Source organism: Tenebrio molitor, chromosome 5 (genome assembly GCF_963966145.1).
Source record: "Tenebrio molitor chromosome 5, icTenMoli1.1, whole genome shotgun sequence".
Classification (NCBI taxonomy): Eukaryota; Metazoa; Arthropoda; class Insecta; order Coleoptera; family Tenebrionidae; genus Tenebrio; species Tenebrio molitor.
Genome location: NC_091050.1, coordinates 17,478,775 through 17,498,219, shown reverse-complemented (window position 1 = coordinate 17,498,219; position 19,445 = coordinate 17,478,775). Strand labels below are relative to the sequence as shown.

At 35.7% G+C, this 19,445-nt stretch overlaps 4 protein-coding genes across 5 annotated transcripts; all 4 read right to left on the bottom strand.

The window, feature by feature from the left end:
* Nucleotides 1-63: 63 nt before the first annotated feature.
* LOC138131577 (brachyurin-like) lies at nt 64-1,263 on the bottom strand. The gene is made up of 6 exons (XM_069048651.1): nt 1,110-1,263; nt 907-1,057; nt 686-852; nt 540-629; nt 346-485; nt 64-297 (listed from the first exon to the last, which is right to left on the bottom strand). Exons 1-6 carry the CDS (start codon nt 1,183-1,185, stop codon nt 133-135), a joined length of 789 nt encoding a protein of 262 aa, XP_068904752.1. The 5' UTR covers nt 1,186-1,263; the 3' UTR covers nt 64-132.
* A 5,422-nt stretch (nt 1,264-6,685) lies between these two features.
* LOC138131071 (brachyurin-like) lies at nt 6,686-7,882 on the bottom strand. The gene is made up of 6 exons (XM_069047829.1): nt 7,728-7,882; nt 7,528-7,678; nt 7,306-7,472; nt 7,163-7,252; nt 6,969-7,108; nt 6,686-6,919 (listed from the first exon to the last, which is right to left on the bottom strand). Exons 1-6 carry the CDS (start codon nt 7,801-7,803, stop codon nt 6,755-6,757), a joined length of 789 nt encoding a protein of 262 aa, XP_068903930.1. The 5' UTR covers nt 7,804-7,882; the 3' UTR covers nt 6,686-6,754.
* A 2,426-nt stretch (nt 7,883-10,308) lies between these two features.
* LOC138131070 (brachyurin-like) lies at nt 10,309-12,984 on the bottom strand. 2 transcript variants are annotated; one of them, XM_069047828.1, is made up of 8 exons: nt 12,828-12,984; nt 12,625-12,775; nt 12,404-12,570; nt 12,259-12,348; nt 12,065-12,204; nt 11,846-12,016; nt 10,618-10,651; nt 10,309-10,572 (listed from the first exon to the last, which is right to left on the bottom strand). In XM_069047828.1, exons 1-6 carry the CDS (start codon nt 12,901-12,903, stop codon nt 11,852-11,854), a joined length of 789 nt encoding a protein of 262 aa, XP_068903929.1. In that variant the 5' UTR covers nt 12,904-12,984; the 3' UTR covers nt 10,309-10,572; nt 10,618-10,651; nt 11,846-11,851. The 2 variants fall into 2 exon arrangements, with proteins under 2 accessions (XP_068903929.1, XP_068903928.1); XM_069047827.1 differs by having other exon boundaries at nt 10,309-10,651.
* A 1,355-nt stretch (nt 12,985-14,339) lies between these two features.
* LOC138131060 (brachyurin-like) lies at nt 14,340-15,550 on the bottom strand. The gene is made up of 6 exons (XM_069047811.1): nt 15,392-15,550; nt 15,184-15,334; nt 14,954-15,120; nt 14,812-14,901; nt 14,622-14,761; nt 14,340-14,571 (listed from the first exon to the last, which is right to left on the bottom strand). The coding sequence occupies exons 1-6, from the start codon at nt 15,468-15,470 to the stop codon at nt 14,404-14,406; spliced, it is 795 nt and encodes a 264-aa protein (XP_068903912.1). The 5' UTR covers nt 15,471-15,550; the 3' UTR covers nt 14,340-14,403.
* Between the last annotated feature and the right edge of the window lie 3,895 nt (nt 15,551-19,445).

Below are 19,445 nucleotides of genomic sequence, written 5' to 3'. Positions count from 1 at the left end.
TACTTAATATACTATTAGGGTTGTAAGGATGAATGATTTTAAAGCGAGTAATAAAAATAACACTTTTGTTCAAAATCCATGTATTTAGCAGTTTAACCACACCAAATGTATGTGTCTTATTATTTCCTTTCTTTAATTGCTACGTGTAGTGTTCATTATCCATTCAAAATATGGACGTGTCCTTGTATATCCTGACGGATCTGGGCTTTCACAACCGTTTGAGCTTATAAAACTCGAAACTCCGACGGCGAAAATCAAGGGACCCACATATTCAACCAAAGGGCTGCCAAGGTCACCCTGAAATATCAGCATTAAAAGTTGAATAGATTCAATCTAGAAACATACCCTACACGTGCCCTCGTTATAATTTCCCGCGACACAAAGCATGTCTTCGTTAACTTGAGTGCCAAAAGCAGCCAAGCATTCTTCATGAGTAAGAGTGACTAAATTGGCGTAGCGAAGGTCATCAGATAATCCAGCGACTTCTAAACACAAAACACAAATTAAATGTGAAAAATCAAATGTTTTAAATTGTTAACCATCGGATGTTTGTCCCCAGCCAACGGTAAGAACGGAGGCACCGTCTTCGATGTGACCATTTTTCAAAACGCTCGTGGGCCCGATGTAATCTAGAATTTTTTTGGATTATTTGTTTTATTTTTAGATGTTCTAATATTTAGTATACCGGTGAAAAATACTTGCATGCGTAATTTAATGAGACCAATATCATTCCTCAAAGTAAGCGGATCGTAGTCAGGATGCAAGAAATAAGTTTCCGTGGCCAATAGTAACATGTTTGGATCGTCAGTACTCAACTTGGTATTTCCAAGACGAATGTTAAACAACAAAGCTCTGTCGCAAAAAAGACAAATAAGATAAGTTTATTAATTTTTTAAAAATTATTACCCATCAACACACTGACCAGCAGTTAGGATCCATTGCAGCATTATAAGAGAACCCGCACAGAAATATGTGCTATCGGCAGTAACAATGTAGATGGCTGCAGCAAAACGGAATTGACCTGGCATTGCAACCTCTCCACCCACGATTCGTCCTCCTGTAATTTTTCTGTCTATTATATGATGTTTTCAAATTACACTCACGTTTACCATTTCTTCTTGATTTGATTTGAGCAGCTTGGACCCAAATCAAAGAGGCGCACAACACGAGTATAACAGCTTTCATCGTTCTTTATTACTAACTGGTTTCTTCCGTAGATTTTCAGTTATATCCATCATTTTTAAGGCACCTTGAGCTTTTTATTGTCGTTATCATTAATAACTTAAGTTCTTAAGAATGCGAAATAAAATGGCACTGACATGGTTTACATGACAAAGATAAAGTACATTCAAGTGATAGGTAGTTTTTATTTCGGCTTTCTTTCTCAATAATACATGAACATAATTATTTATTTCACATTTTAGATTAAGCTACTGGTGCGACAAATTTATTCTGGATTAAGATAACTGGGCCTATTAATAGATTGTTTTCTGGCTGAAAGCTGTAAACATTTTTCTAAATACCTACATATTTTTCAAAAATGATAACTAGTAGCAAGGTTCAATAAAAACCAATTTTTTGAAGTAAAAGACATAATTTACTCGAGTCCAATATTCTACTGAAATTATAAAAAAGAACATATACTTGATTTAAATTCTATTAATATACAAGAAACAAGAGAAATACTTTAGAATTGATATTGTGAAAATTAGTTGAGTAAGTGCATTTGTACTAAAACGAATACAAAAGGAATTCCTTTCCTGTTCCCAACATTTGTTTTCAGGTGATCAATGTTTTCATTATAAGTTATAACTGTAAACAACGGTATCATTAGCGAATAGTATCAATTGATTGCAAGGAGAACGTTTCTAAAATCGACTTCCCGCGTCGAACAACAGCTGTAAAGAGATGCGAGAGGAAATTATTTGTGGTGTCCTTGTTGCGATATGAATTTTTTGCACAGAAGACAGAGTTCGCGAAATCCAGTGGATTTCATTGCCCCTCACACAAATTGTAAAACCTTGGAAATTGAAAGCGCAAGAAACCGCGAATATTATAATTGGTCATATGAAGACTAGGCCCTGGTACTCAGTAGAGATCAGTTCAGATGTGACACATAGTATAATAATAAACGTACTATTCCGGACACGGAATCTTGGGCAACATTTTTTTGACATTCCTAAAAAAAATGATGTAAACCAATCATTAATATCATTAATAAATGAAAATTTAAAAATCACTTTGAAGTTTCTTGTTGTGACATCAAAAAAGCAGGGAAATGGCATTATCGAGTCAAAAGTTCGGTTATATTCAATAAAGGCCAGTTCACACATTTTTGTCAGTTAAATGTCAGTTGTGGCCAAGATTCCATGTCCGGAATAGTACTATGGCGGACAATAAATTTAGGCCGGCCTGTCATTGAGTTGACATCAAAATGTGAAGCTGGCATTATGTTCAACTAACCCCATTTTCGATTTTTGTCATTCTTGTCATCGTGACAGCGATAATCAAAATTAAAATTGGGAAAAGAAGCGTGCACCAGAGAGAAGTGCTACTACAAATCAGTTATGCTAGTGCGTCATGATCTGTAAGTTACGAAAAAGGCGAAGGGAACGCCAAACAGCTTGAAAACCTTCAGTTTGACAAACTGACAAATCAGTCATAATGACAATAAAGGGTCGCTTGCATTGACTTTTTTGAAATGTCAGAAATTTGCCGGCCTAAATATAAATTTAGGCCGGCAATAGTACCTATAATGCATTGATTTTTGTAATGACGAACTAACTGGAACTTTTTTTTTTGTTAGATTTTTTTACAAAATAAATGAAAATTCGACAGTTGGCAATGATTTAAATTGTCATATTGTCTTATTGTCACTGCCAAAATGAATGAATTTCCAAAACGGAGTAAAGCATCAATAAGCAAGCAGACGCACCAGCACATTCTAAAGACTTTCAACAAAATAAAAGAAATTACTCATGGAGATAATGGAAACGTAAATACGTAAAGTGCAAAATTGTAGAAGCAGTGGCGGATGTTTTTTCGGTAAATCCTAATCTAAAATAAAATTCTCCTTAAGTGCTGTACAGGCTTCAGTCCCAGAAAGTATGTACAAAATTTTAAATGAAGAACAAGAACAAGGCTTATGGGAAACTTTAATATCCATGACATATCCCCAATTATTGTTAATTTGGTCGAAGATTCCGATTCGGACTTAGAAAACAGCGACATTGACGAGGATGAGTAGCAAAATGCAAAATTATTTCATTGTTACGTTCAACTGCCTTTTCGTATTTGTTTAGTGCAACTTTGCTTTTGTTTTGACAGAACAAATGACGTGACCCATAACCTAACTTTTTAAAAGCCCTAATTCGCGGTAAAAAGATGTGTTCACAAGACAAAAGTTACTAAATTTAGTAACTCTAGTTAGTCATTACAAAAGTGAATTGATTATACTTTAATAGAGAGTAGAAAAAGTGATGGTACTCCTATTTATACATATCTACATATCATTACTTCATTACTTCATGCATAATGAATAGAGAGCGGATTTTATGCAAAATGCATATCGCTCATTTTCAATAGTTAAGCAGTTTCCTTCATTTTTCACACGAATGGCAATAAAAGTGATCATTTGGAGTTAATTAATTTTTGTATATTTTGCATATTTAATGAATTAATGCTTACTTTGATTTTTCATGCATATTTCGCCTTTTTATGCATATTCTAGCATATTTTAGTACATTTCATTTTTTTTCCACGGGATCTGTTTGCTGTAAGTACATGTAAACGAGCTCCCTATGGACGACGAAAGGCTGTTTTGTACAGCAAGTGGAAAAATGGTAAGTTACCTACTTTACGTTATTATTTAAAATTTTAATTTAAATTCCCGGTGCCGCCACCAGAGCGCGACAAATGTGAAGGTACTAACGGCTAGGCTGGGAACTAAGGGATGGGGTTGGCAATGCTGGGGAGAGCGGAAATAGAGCGGGGGTGAAGCGTAGGTCGCGCGCGTGGGTGAAGAGGGTAGTGGAGTTTTGTTTTGGTGTTTTCTTCTGAAAGAACCTGGAGTGCTGCGAGCGATCATTATTTTTAAACCGTGCTTTGAACAGTTAATTTATCTCACTACCGTTCCGTCTAGATATTTGTGCCCGTTTAAGAATCAGACTCCTTAATCGCGACAAAGTAAATTATCCCGCGTTCGTTGCCTTTGTTTTCGTACCAGGACCACGTGGTAGAGGGTATGTTGGTAGATGTTGTTTGGTTGCAGGTGGTTTCTCTCGAGTAGCGTCCAGTGTTTAATTTTAAGTCTGCGCCACTAAGTTTCTCTCAGAAGATGTAATTTTCAGGCGATCAATTAATCCCGCAAATTAGTAGCTCTGATCTGACGCACGTGCGCCCATTTTTGGCACCATTTCCTAGCGCTACTTTACCCGTAATTTTTAGTTCAGTCCAGCCAACGATTATCGTATTCGCTTCTTAGGTGGTTACTTATATTTATGATGTTGTAATTTTTGTTTGTTGTATCAAAAATCGGTTTTCAATGTGTCGTTAGGTTTCGGGGTGCGTGTTAGAATATTGTAGATGCGACACTATGGGAGTTAAGTGACATTCAGGAAGTCGTGGGGTTGTCTAGTAAATTTCTGTGGAGGCCACGGTTAGTTAGGGCCGTTAGCGAAGGCGGACCTAAGTCTTGCTCGATGCGGCTCTGAGATGTTGACGTGAACCTCCATCTCGGTTCTAGGGACCTCGTGGTTTGTTGGTAAACGGTTGGTTGGGGAAGGCGGACCTAAGTCTTGCTCGATGCGGCTCTGGGATGCTCATCGTACAGCTCCGAACGCTTCTATCACTCTTTCTTGGTCGGTAAAATAGTCCGACCTGAGTATATAAAAACGTCGCTGGTCTCAAGCCGATTCAGATTATTCTACATTTTTATGATAACTTAGATAGACGTATCTCGCACTGATAATGAAATAATCGCGGACGTTCCAGAAATACTCTCTGACTCTGAAGATGAAGACGAGCAAATACTTGAAATCAATGAATTTATATTCTGGCAAATGCAAGATGATCCTAATGATGATGATGATCATCCAGAAGAACAAGAGGAATTCATAAACTCTGACGAATTCAGCTCATCTATACCGATCGATCCAAATCAATTGGGTCCGTTTAGGCTCACAAAGAGATCGAAAAGATTAAACTTCCACTGCATCGTGGACTATCCCTACTGGGGACACCACGTTAAAAAAACGCACCCTATTGCTCTTCCCCTGTGGTGATGTGGAAAAGAGTAAAAGGTACAAAAATAATAAAAATGCTCTATTTCAACACGCTATAACTACGAAACTATGAATATGACAAAAAAACATAAACACCAAAAACTATAGAGAATTGCATGCTCTACATTTTTTATAATAACTTAGATAGATGTATCTCGCACAGATAATGAAATCATCGCCAAAATGTGATTTTCCACTTCTATTCACCAATATGACGGGGCAAGCGGCAACCCCCCAAGGTCGCACACTCAGGAATATTAATAATATGCCTAATAGAAGATATCTGCCAAGTATAAACATTTCTGTACCTTTGGCAAGGTAAAGCCATTTTTATGTCTCTATTGACTGGATTGTGTGTTTTATTTTGCGGTACTCTTCCAACTAGAACCCTCATCGTTTGCATTCCGAGCCTTTACCGCCAAAAGAAAAACACAACGTAGGGCCCCTCCGCTTCGATCAGTTTTGCGCAGGTTCGAATATTTGGCGGAAAGAAGTAATGTAGGTGGATCATTACAAGTCGTATTATTTCAATTAGTGTTAATTATTATTTTGTGTTTGAATATTTTATTTTAAGCTTTTACAAAATATCATCTGAAAAGTTCTAAATGTAATACATACTCGTGTTACGAAATTAATTTGATTTAGAATTTTAATTTTTTGAATGTTTAAATTCTTTTAGATCATAATATGTAAACGAAAATTTCAAATCACGCAGCACATAATGAAAATTAGGATCCTTGAAGAAGACCAAACTTTCTCAAATATTGTTACGAGAATCGTTACTTGGGGAAACCTCTAGTCTAGAAAAAATGAACAAGAAGAATTCAATATTTCATTATGTAATCCTGTTGTCAAAGCCAATATTCCGCTAAAAAAAGTTCAAAATCCTAGTTTTAGGTTATTCGATATACTTGCATATTTTGGATTAATAGTGCATATTGCTGCATATTTGAAAGATCGGGTGCATATTTCAAAGGATTTGACTGCATATTTATGCGCATGTTTTGACATTTTATACTGCATAAAATCCGCTCTCTAAATGAATAAAGATTCATTGAAGGTCCAAAGATAGCACGATGATGGTACAAACTTCATAATTTAAGAGAAGACCCAAAACCACACTTAAAAAGTTAAAAGTATTAGAAAATTAGATTTTTGTTAAATTCCGTGCAGATAAAATCATATTTCCTAAGTTTAGTGGTAAGACATTTGTGGTTCAACAAAATCAATGATGCTTTGGACATCTGTGTTATGTTATATGATATAGGCAGTGTTTTGATTGCAGCTGTAAATTGTACTATCAACAGCAAATAGTACAAGTATAGTCCTCCAAACTAGCAAAGAGCTCATAGAATTTTAGTTGTAAGGATGAATGATTTTAAAGCGAGTAATAAAAATAACACTTTTGTTCAAAATCCATGTATTTAGCAGTTTAAACACACCAAATTTATGTGTGTTGTTATTTCCTTTCTTCAATTGCCACGTGTAGTGTTCAATATCCATTCAAAATATGGACGTGTCCTTGTATATCCTGACGGATCTGAGCTTTCACAACCGTTTGAACTTATAAAACTCGAAACTCCGACGGCGAAAATTCTGGGACCCACATATTCAACCAAAGGGCTGCCAAGGTCACCCTGAAATATCAGCATTAAAAGTTGAAAAAGATTCAGTCTAGAAACATACCCTACACGTGCCCTCGTTATAATTTCCAGCGACACAAAGCATGTCTTCGTTAACTTGAGTGCCAAAAGCAGCCAAGCATTCTTCATGACTAAGAGTGACTAAATTGGCGTAGCGAAGGTCATCAGATAATCCAGCGACCTCTAAACACAAAACACAATTTAAATTTGAAAAATCAAATGTTTTAAATTGTCAACCGTCAGATGTTTGTCCCCAGCCAACGGTAAGAACGGAGGCACCGTCTTCGATGTGACCATTTTTCAAAACGCTCGTGGGCCCGATGTATTCTAGATTTTTTTTTTGATAATTTGTTTTATTTTTAAATGTTCTAATACTATACCGGTGAAATATACTCTCATCCGCAATTTAATAAGACCAATATCATTGCTCAAAGTAACCGGATCATAGTCAGGATGCAAGAAATAAGTTTCCGTGGCCAACAGTAACATATTTGGATCGTCAGTACTCAACTTAGTATTTCCAAGACGAATGGTAAACAACAAAGCTCTGTCGCAGAAGAAGCAAATGAAACATATGAATTCAATTTATAAGAAATTATTACCCATTAACACACTGACCAGCAGTTAGGATCCATTGCAGCATTATAAGAGTACCCGCACAGAAATATGTGTTATCGGCAGTAACAATGTAAATAGCTGCCGCAAAAGGGAATTGACCTGGGGTTGCTACTTCTCCACCAACGATTCGTCCTCCTGTAATTTTTCTGTCTATAATATGTTTTCAAATTACACTCACGTTTACCATTTCTTCTTGATTTAATTTGAGCAGCTTGGACCCAAATCAAAGAGGCGCACAACACGAGTATAACAGCTTTCATCGTTTTTTGTTACTAATTGGTGTATTCGGTACATTTTCACTTGTATCCATCATTTTTAAAGCACCTTGAGCTTTTTATTGTCGTTATCATTAATAATTTAAGTTCTTAAGAATGCGAAATAAAATGGCACTGACATGGCTTACATGACAAAGATAAAGTACTGTAACAGTCCGAACAGGTTCGATAAATTAAGAATTTTAATTTTCAAATAATTTAGAGGAAATATTTTAAATAACGTTCATCTGCGATGGAAATGCTGGTCAGTTGTAAATTTTGTTGATGCCTTTGTCGGCAAGAGTGCTACCACATTCCTTAAGTGAAATCTGCCAAACTTTCTTTGAAAATGCAGGTACGCGTCCTGTCCGGACACAACACAAAGATAACAGTTTTCATGGAAAAAGAAACATTGCAAAATTTACTCGTTCGACAATTTGGGGAGACCAGTTAAAATCAGGGGATAATTGAATTAATGAATTTGATGTTAACAGGTTTCAAATTGAGACAACCACCAAATCAATGTTCATTGGGTTAATTTACTTTTTTTAGCATTCTCAAATTTGTGGCATATTTGTAATTAAAGGGCGAGAATTACAAATTAGAAACAGAGGGCTTTATCGTATAAAATAACTAGAATCGTTTGCACTTTTAGTTCGAAAATTAACAAAGCACAGTAGAAAGGGAGTCGGTAGAAAACAAAGACAACAGGGTAACGGTAAAGCCAGGTAGTCGTAGAAATCTGGGGTGTGAGAGAGAGAGAGAGAGAAAGAAAATTACGAATTAATTATTAATTAGAACAGTTTTGGGGAGTCAAACCAATGTAGAACAATTTTTAGAACCAGCAGATCAACGGAATTTAGTTGCATGGCATGGCACTTGCGTAACAGCGTTTCAAGTCCAATTGAGGTTTCAAAATAATGTTAATTTGTTTCATTTTAATTCTGTTTGTGTCATTTTAATTCTGTTTGTTCCATTTTAATTCTGTTTGTTTCATTTTAATTCTGTTTGTTTCATTTTAATTCTGTTTAATTCTTGGTGCTGATTTTTATTATTGTATAGTCAGTAATTCAGTGTTCCTGTTTAATTCTGTTTGTTCCGTTTTTAATTGTGTTTGTTTCTTGATGTTGAGGTTTATTATTGTATGTAGGTATAGAGTCAGTAATTTAGTGTTCTTTTTCAGAGTTCTAATTCAACAACAAATTATGTACATTCATTCTGGTCCTGACAAAAGTCTAAATTTAAAGATTTAAAATAATGGTGGAAAACGGAAACTGTAATTTAAAAAGTTTTAGAGATATCGAAAAGGTGTCACCATCGACGTAAAGTAGAACCGAGCTGATTGGCCACTTTGGTCAAGTAGGGGTTGCGAAAGTGGAGTGCGCCAGAAATGATAAATCCGAATGCGGAACGGGAAACAAGGCTTTTTTTATTCACTCGGGGTTTGATCTCCAAAGTAGCCGGAGGTACGTTCGGTACCTCCAGCAGCCATTTTTTGGCCACGTGCTTTTCCTTTACAAGGTAACTTATTTCTCTAATTCTTGTACATTATTTGTAGTCGTGATTTAATTAGTCAAACAGCATTTAGTTCTTCATCGTTCTAAAGTAAAGATTATATTATATTCTTTGAGCATTTGGTGACCACGTGATTTTAGAATTTTGAATTAAATTCTTTATCGCGAAGTATGTGATCTTCTTGCATTTACCGATTGGGGAAACGTGTTCTTGCCAAGGCGATCTATTACGAACTTATTATAACATAGCTTCATTAATTATTCATTACTTTGGAGCTTTCTCCGTCGGGGAAGCTACCGCCAGTGTCCGTCGCACTCAATTGGTTGTGGTCTGGCGTATGTGCACAAACAGCCGCGTCACCCGTAAACGGGACAGTGACCAAACTAGGCCAGCTGACACGTGAAGAGAGGTACCCTATAAGTCTGTTAGAACATCTTTCCCTTTTATTTTCAACCACCGGAGTAGACCAGACTTTGACTGAAGGTTTCCAGAGCATCGCGTCGGGTTCAATTTAATTGGGGAAATAATTCAAATCTAAATCAGATCACATAGTTCGCATCTCAAACTCGTATAATGCTGTTCGCGCCAGAAAATTCTGTATTTGCCCAGCTTAGTAATTTATTCATGAGTCATATCTAAATTCACGGGACGAAAGCCAAATCTCATTGAGTCAAATATCCACCAACGTCTTTATTAAATTCACTGATTTATTCACACTCTTTGTTGGGACCAAACACCACCCACTCGATTATTTGTTTAATAAAATTTAAGTGAAGTGTGTTCAATCGTTTTAATTCAATTTTTTGAAAAAACCTTTCGAAGGTGCGGCCTCTCGTTAAAACCTAATTAAACAAAATGAAAAATAAAACACAACGTGGGATCCATAAATATTTCTTTTCTCATTATTTTTTTTCGTATTGTTCCGCAAAAATTTCATCCGAGGGAATGCGGCAACCAAACCATCGAGGAAAAGTCAAGGAAGTCGAAACGGTTCAGTACCTTCAAGTAGTAGGTAGTTTTTATTTCGGGTTTCTTTCTCAATAGTTACATGAACATATGCTGCTGAAATAATTATGAAAACGAACACATACCTACTTGATTTAATTCTATTAATATACAAAAGAAATACTTTAGAATCGACATTGTGAAAATTAGTTGAGTAAGTGTAACGTATTTGTGCTTAAACGAGTACAAAAGGGTTTTCTTTCCTGCTCCCAACATTTGTTATCAGGTGATCGATGTTTTCATTATAACTGTAAACTATGGTATCATTAACGAATAGTGTCAATTGATTGTAAAGAGAACCATTCTAAATTCGACTTCCCGCGTGGAACATCAGCTGTAAAAAGATGCGAGAGGAAATTAATTATTTGTGGTGTCCTTGTTGCGACACGAATTTGTTGCACGGAAGACAGATTTCGCGAAATCCAATGGATTTCGCAAATGATAAAACCTTGGAAATTGAAAGCGCAAGAAACTGTGTATATTGTAACTGGCCACATAAGACTAGGCTCTGGTTCTCCGTTCAGATGTGATACATAATATAATAATTAACGTACCTACTTTAATAGAGAGTAGAAAAAGTGATGGTACTCTTATTTATACATATCTACATATCGTTACTTCATGCATAATGAATATTGAAGGCCCAAAGATACCAGGATGGTTTTACAAACTTCATAATTTAAGAGAACACCCAAAACCACACTTAAAAATTTAAAAGTATTAGGATTTTTCAACTATCCCACCTCCACCCGGTGGCACGGCAATTTTGCCGGAGTACATACACTATTACGGATAATACTATCAAGTAATAGTGCAGTGCTTATCAACATAATTACCGGCGTCTTGCCTCCGCATTTTGACTTTGTTGTGTATTATGTTCTGTGTCAATGTTAAGGAACTTCCTCACGATGTGACATGAGTATAATAATATACCTTTTTGAATTTCAACTACCAATGTGTTATCTAAATCCAGAATTTTTAAATTTTTAAAAAGAGATTGCGGTACTATTCCCGTTGCTGAAATTACAAGTGGTAAAATCGAATTTTTTTCTAAACACCAAAGATTTCTCATAGCAACGGACAGCTCTAAATATTTATTAATTTTTGTGTTATATGTCTGTGTTATATTATGTGAATTTGGAACAGCTATATCTAAAAGATATGCTTGCTTTTGTTGTTTATTTAAAATTATTTTATTTTTGTTAAATCTTGTTACAGATAAAATCATATTGTATGTTGTTACTAAGTTTAGTGGTAAGACATTTTTGTGCTTCACCAAAACGACGATGTATTTTCTGTTTTGGACATCTGTGTTATATTATATGACATGTGTTTTGTTTGCAGCTAAAAATTGTATTATCAACAGCAAATAGTACAAGTATAGCCCTCCAAACTAGCAAAGAGCTCATAAAATTTTAGGGTTGTAAGGATGAATGATTTTAAAGCGAGTAATAAATATAACACTTTTGTTCAAAATCCATGTATTTAGCAGTTTAAACATACCAAATACATGTGCTGTTGTTATTACCTTTCTTTAATTGTTACGTGTAGTGTTCATTAACCATTCAAAATATGGACGTGTTCTTGTATATCCTGACGGATCTGAGCTTTCACAACCGTTTGAGCTTATAAAACTCGAAACTCCGACGGCGAAAATCATGGGACCCACATATTCAACCAAAGGGCTGCCAAGGTCACCCTGAAATATCAGCATTAAAAGTTGAATAGATTCAGTTTAGAAACATACCCTACACGTGCCCTCGTTATAATTTCCAGCGACACAAAGCATGTCTTCGTTAACTTGAGTGCCAAAAGCAGCCAAGCATTCTTCATGACTAAGAGTGACTAAATTGGCGTAGCGAAGATCATCAGATAATCCAGCGACTTCTAAACACAAAACACAAATTAAATGTGAAAAATCAAATATTTTAAATTGTTAACCATCAGATGTTTGTCCCCAGCCAACGGTAAGAACGGAGGCACCGTCTTCGATGTGACCATTTTTCAGAATGCTCGTGGGCCCGATGTATTCTAGAATTATTATTTTTGATAATTTATTTTATTTTTAAATGTTCTAATACTATACCGGTAAAATATACTCTCATCCGCAATTTAATAAGACCAATATCATTGCTCAAAGTAAGCGGATCGTAGTCAGGATGCAAGAAATAAGTTTCCGTGGCCAATAGTAACATGTTTGGATCGTCAGTACTCAACTTGGTATTTCCAAGACGAATGTTAAACAACAAAGCTCTGTCGCACAAAAGACAAATAAGATAAGTATATAAATTTTTAAAAAATTATTACCCATCAACACACTGACCAGCAGTTAGGATCCATTGCAGCATTATAAGAGAACCCGCACAGAAATATGTGCTATCGGCAGTAACAACGTAAATAGCTGCAGCAAAAGGGAATTGACCTGGGTTTGCTACTTCTCCACCCACGATTCGTCCTCCTGTAATTTTTCTGTCTATTATATGATGTTTTCAAATTACACTCACGTTTACCATTTCTTTTTGATTTGATTTGAGCAGCTTGGACCCAAATCAAAGAAACACACAACACGAGTATAACAGCTTTCATCGTTTTTTACTAACTGGTTTATTTGGTAGATTTACTTTTTATTGTCGTTATCATTAATAAGTTAAGTTCTTAAGAATGCGAAATTTTCTGATAATAAAATAACACTGACATGATTTACGTGACAAAGATAAGATACCTTTAGGTAGTAGGTAGATTTTAGATTTTTTTATTTCGGCTACTTGACATTCTCAATAATTACATGAACATCATGATTTATTTCAGATATTAAATGAAGCTGCTGGTGCGATAAAATTTATTCTGGATTACGAAAGGTGGATTGTTTGTTTTTTAGCAGAAAGCTGCAAACATTTTTCAACATTTTTTTCAATACATAATTATAACTAGCACCGATCAAGATTCAATAAAGGCAATTTTTTGAAGTAGAAAACACGACATCATTTACTATAATCTAATATGCTACGGATATTATGAAAAACTACACATACTTTACATTTAAATTTTATTGGAGGAAAAATACTTTAAAATCCACATTATGAGAATTACTTGAAGTTTTTTTCTGCTTCGAACATGTCTTATCAGATGGTGTATAACTTTAGTTGAAATTCTTCAAAAACTCGAGATGTCGAATAAGACCATTCGTCGTTCTCAAGTCTTTCTCCATTTGTGAAATAATACTGCACAATGAAAATGTTTTGCTCTAAAGTGAACATATTGTAATAGCAAATTTTAATAGTCAATAATTAATAATGACACTTACTATTGTAATGATATCTGATTACATTTAAATTAAATTTTTACGTGTTGCCAACTGAAGCTTATTAATCATGGCCCTCTCGATTTTTTTAATTTTCGATCGCACTGTATAACAGTCTTCATCATTATTAGTTACAAACTGGTATATTCGGGAATTTTTCAGTTATATATCAAACTTTTAAGCAGTTTGTTGTTTTGCCTTATCGTTAATCTGTTAAAGTTATAAAGAATTCGCAATTATCTGTTAGTAAAAATCGACACTGAGATTAATCACTAGGGAAAGATTATTATGTAGCTCTTGTCATCGTATGTTGTAACTTATAGCTATAGTTCTTACATATCATATAACATAAGAATTAAGATTACTTAATTTTTTCTTCATAATTTTTTTTTTATTTGTTTTAGTGCAGTCAGTCAAAAATTTATAGGTATTAACTTTAAAACCGAGAACCAAGAATCGAGGCTGGGGTACCCCATTACTAATGGTTGCTACGGCAAACATTTTTCCATTATAGCATAACTTCTATCAACCTGAAAGCACTACGATGACAAACACAAAATACATTCATTGCGTTTATAATCCCGTTGCTTTGTAGCTTTTTTCCTTATTCTAATTGCTGCCGACTACTCATTTAGTAGTTTTTCGATGTGTGGGTTCTTTAAATAATATCACAACAATCTCATTTATTATTGGAGAGTTTGGAGAGTTTAAAAATAAAAAATAAATATTTATCTTTATTTAACACTTTCCCATGTTACAATCATGTATCTTGCACACTTATTCACTTAAGTGTTGTTACTTGTAACGTTATGTATCCAGTCAAAATACGAATATGTCCTTGTGAATCCTGACGGATCCGAGCTTTCACAACCGTTTGAGCTTATAAAGCTCGCAACCCCCACGTTGAAAACCATGGGACCTACGTATTGGATCAAAGGACTGCCAAGATCTCCCTGAAAATTCAGTAGTAAAAGTTGAGTGATTATTGCCGTCTCAAATTTACTCTGCAAGTGCCCTCGTTGTTATTTCCCGCAACACAGACCATGTTGTCGTTAACTTGATTCCCAAAAACCATTCTGCACTCCTCGTTACTAAGGGTGACCAAATTGACATAGCGGAGGTCATCAACTAGTCCGGCAGTCTCTGAACACAAAATTACAGTATCATTTTATAAAATGCTTCAAACTATTTACCGTCAGATGTTTGTCCCCAACCTACAGTAAGGACTTCGGCACCTGCTGGAAGTGGATTAGCTGATAAGAAACTTGCAGCCCAAATGTACTCTAAAATTTTTTATTACTTCTTGAATGTTTTGATGAAGTTTTAATATTATACCGGTGAATGTTATGGGCATCCGGAGTCTAATGAGACCATAATCGTTGCTCAAAGTGAGTGGATCGTAATCAGGGTGCAAGAAATAAGTTTCCGTGGACAAAAGTAAGACATTCGGATCGTCAGCATTCAAATTATTTGATCCAAGACGAATTGTAAACAACAAAGCACTGGAGTGGAAACAAGAAAGTGAAATGTATTTATTGTACTGTCAAGAATTGATTAATGATTACCCGTCAACACATTGACCTGCTGTTATGATCCATTGGGGCTGTGCAACGGCACCACCACAGAAAAATCTTCCATCGGCAGTGCTTTTGTAAATGGCTGCAGCAAAAGGAAATTGACCTGCGTTCGCTTCTTCTCCACCAATGATTCGTCCTCCTGTAATTTTTCTCTTTGTCATATTGTACATATTTTGAAACTACACATTATTTTTACCCAATTTTCTTGACTTGATTTGAGCTGCTTCAATCCAAAACAGAGAGATGCACAACACAAATGTAGTAGCTTTCATCATTATCAGTTACTAACTGTTACATTTGGAAATTTTTCATTTGTATCGACCTATTTTTAGGCAGCTTGTTTGTCGTATTGACGTTATCGTTAATCTGCTTGAGTTCTTAGGAATTACAAATCTTCTGATGATAAAATTCTTTCTGCCTTCATTAATTTTTTTAACAAAAAATAACATAATGAGTTTATTTTGATTTTTTCCTAAGTTTTCCTCACTATCAAATTTGCATGTTGTTTATTTATTTGCTTTTTCCAACGTCAAGTCTGAAAATGACATTTCCATCACTCAATTTAGAGATGAAAGTAGGCGTTTGCATCACATGTGAGGAAAGTAAATCACTTCCCTCACTAGTGGGGAAAGTAAAAAAAAAATTGATCCCCATTTAGGTATGTACATACTTTCTTTAAAATAACGTTCAAATATACATATATATATACATTTGTAAGAATTCTTTATTAACAATTAGCACTTACAAAGATACTTAACTTTTTTATCAGTATTATAGAAATTAAATGTACAATTTTTTACACGAATTAAAACTCCAAATGTTCCTGATTTTTTTTTCTAAATAACGTGTCGGTACAGAGCTTGACGTTGACGCCAAACTAGCGCTTCTTACTACTTGTCTCCATCTCAGTAACGCATTGTATTCCTTTCCGTAGCGTGCTCGAGATTTTATAGGTAATAATTCCAAAGATACCTACAGGTCGACCAGAACAGCTTGGCGAGTGACGCAGTGGACTCAAATCCCTCCCATTAGCGGAGCGCACTTGTCTGTTGGGTCTGGAAGTGTTTAGATCGTGTACTAACGGGCGAAAATCAGCGCTTCAAGCTTCAAAACTGTAGGGGAAAGAGTTAAGAATATTTATTAAGAAAAGCGGGTACGTCTTGTAGCTTCAAGGGAACAGCATGTCCGGGCTGTTTTGAGCAGATTTGCTTCATTGAGTGTACCGTACCTACAACCATAGCCATATCCTTGTCTTACAGAGGCTCGCTCGTTTCCTCTTGTGCGCATCTCATACGCCAAGCTATTCTGGTCAAGCTGTACTTCGCTGCTTCTTTAATTTCTGGATTTGGTAAATTTACAACACTATCTTCTACTTCCATCACTATTTGTTTAGTAAATTCTGAGTAATTTTCAAGTTTTGGTAAAAACACGACTTGACATTCATTAATTAAATTTTATTGTTTACTGTGAGCATGGAAACGTGATTTTCAAATTTTACTTCTATGTTGATTTGTATAAAATAATAAACTGATAATACCTATGCAAGATAAACCGAAAGCTCTTGACGTTGGAAAAAATAGTATGTTATATACGTGAGGAAAGGTCCATTGCTAAACTTGAATGATTAGATCAACTCGCTATCGCTCGTGATCCAATTGTCATTCTCGTTTAGCAATGCATCCCTTTCCTCACTTATATAACAATATACTATTATTCTGGTTCTTCCTTCAACTTTCATGCATCACTTTTTCAATTTGAATTTTATTTTAACATTACATCTATTTTTCGTTACATTCCTTTTCCTTCCCAGCCCTCAACATTTTGTTGTCAAAAATCAAACAAACTGTTTCAAAATAGAAAAATCTACATTTTTTTAACACACTGCAAGTCAGAAGTAGTTTTCTAAAAACAAATAAATCATGATAAAAACCGTAAATCAAATTAAAAATTGTGGGGTTTAAAATGATCGCTGTTTATTTAACAAAGGAACTAAATACAAGTCACAAAAAGTAAGCAGTGTATCTAGGAGAGAGGTTAGAGAAGTTGAGTCCCCACGGAAGCAAAACTTCTTGTAAATTCTGGCTGGGTGTCGATCTTTTGACGTTTTGACGACGGTTGGCGTCGCCTCGATGATGTGGCATCTAAGGTACTAATCGTACTATATCACGAAGGCATCGCCAACGGTGTAGACATATATCTCCCTCTCTTTTAATTGTGAGGCAGCCGCGAAATGTCATTACTCATTAGTGTAAATGTAATGTAAATATTTTGATTTTTGTGGATGTTTTTATTAAAGTTCTTGATTATAAAAGGTAACGACAACGGTTACCACCAATATTTCCATCTTACTTAATTTGGAGTAATGTTAAGTTAATGTGTTTGACACGTAAAATTTTAAGACACAAAAATCCCTAAAAATAGAGATTCCTGTATTACCGACGGAGCGAGCTACACGTGGTAAAAAGCGAGCTAAGAGAGTGAAGGGGAAAAGGAGATAAAGGTATAGAAAAATAAGAGAGAACAACGACAAAGGAGAGGAGAGTTTAGCGAAGCAAGGTAGGAAGAGGCTGAGCGGTGTGGGGAGGAAGAAAACACCCAAAAGAAGAGAAGTGTTAAACAAACGGAAAACAGCGACATCTAGGAAGTAAAGAGCAAGCCTATGAACGAGGGAAGCAGAAACCGTTCTTTTAGCCAAGGAAGAGTGGAGGCGTCCCAGGAAGACAAGAAAAAAAGGAAAAGAACGGGAAAAGGAAAGACAGGAAGACAAGAAGAGGAGGAGGAGGAAGAGGTATTTGGGACAAGTAAAAAAACCGCAAGGTCACCGGAAGTGGAGAAGAAATCAGGTAGGGAAATGGAAAAGATATTGGAAAAGCTGGAGGAAGTGAAATGAAGCAGAAAGGAAAATTGAGAGGAAATAGGGCAACAGAGAAAATATTTATTGACAACGACCTCACAAAGAAGGAAAGGGAAATACAGAAAAAAATACGAGCCATCGCCAGAGAAGAAAAAAGCCAAGGGAAAGATCTAAAAGTTGGGTACATGAAAATAACCATAGAGGGGGTGCAGATGAGATGGAATGAAGAAAAGGGGAGACTGGAGGTTTTTCAGTAGAGGTAGGAAGAGGGGATGGAGGAAAGGGAGACAACGGAAATGGATAAAGGATAAAGAAAAAGGTAGATGGACAAAAAAAAGGGAAAACGGAAGGAAAGCACAAAGGGGAACAAGAGAAACAAGGTACGAAAGGGAGGAAACGAGCAAAAGTATTATATTGGAACGTAGCGGGATTAAGAAAAAGAGGGGATGAATTTTGGGACTATGTACGACAATTCGAGGTAGTGGGACTGGTGGAGACTTGGGTGGAGGAACAGAGCTGGGAAAAAGTAGAAAGGACGCTACCGAAAGAATACAAATCTGAAGGACAATGAGCAAAAAGAGAAAGAAAAAGAGGAAGAGCTGCAGGGGGAATAATAACAGGGGTGAAGTTGGGAATTGAAGAGAAACGAAAAGGAAAGGGGGTAGAAGAAGGATACATGGAAAGAAACGTTCATATAGATAACGAATGGTGGAAAATAGTAACAGTATATAGCAAGGAGATGAGGAAAACAACAAGACGGGTCGAGAACACAATGAAGATGGACAGGAAAGAATGCATGCTGTTAGGGGGTGATTTTAACGGGAGAATTGGAGAGAGAGGAGCCAGAAATTGGGAAGAAGAGAAAGGGGATGGGAAAATAAAAACGAAAGACAAAGTGGAAAATGCAGAGGGAAAGAGGCTGATAGAGTGGATAGTGTTTCCAGGAAGCGGGACGCTAGGCACCAACGATTATTTAAAAAAAAAACAAAAAAATTAATAATATGTAACTGTCAATAAGAAAAACAGCAATTTTTAGGTTTTGTACCACAAGTTAATTTTCTTTTATATAAATAAATGTAAAAAGTTCGTTGTACTTCTTTTTAGTTATTTTTAATTTGTACTTCGGTATATTTGAATTTGGCGCGCGCGACATGTGACGACAAAGATGGCGGCGTGTCGTTGTTAGCCTGTAACAAGAGAGGGGACCAACCTTCGAGATTGTTCGAAACGAAAGAAAGCGAGTAATAGCTTTAATGCCGTTTCTCTTGTTACAAGTGTAAGACTTGCTTTTTGCCCAAGGGCGTTATCCCTCAATATTTGATAATTAATCGATCAGACTCATCGGTACACATTAAATTAGACAATCTCAGCTACAGTCATACGATAATCTACAATC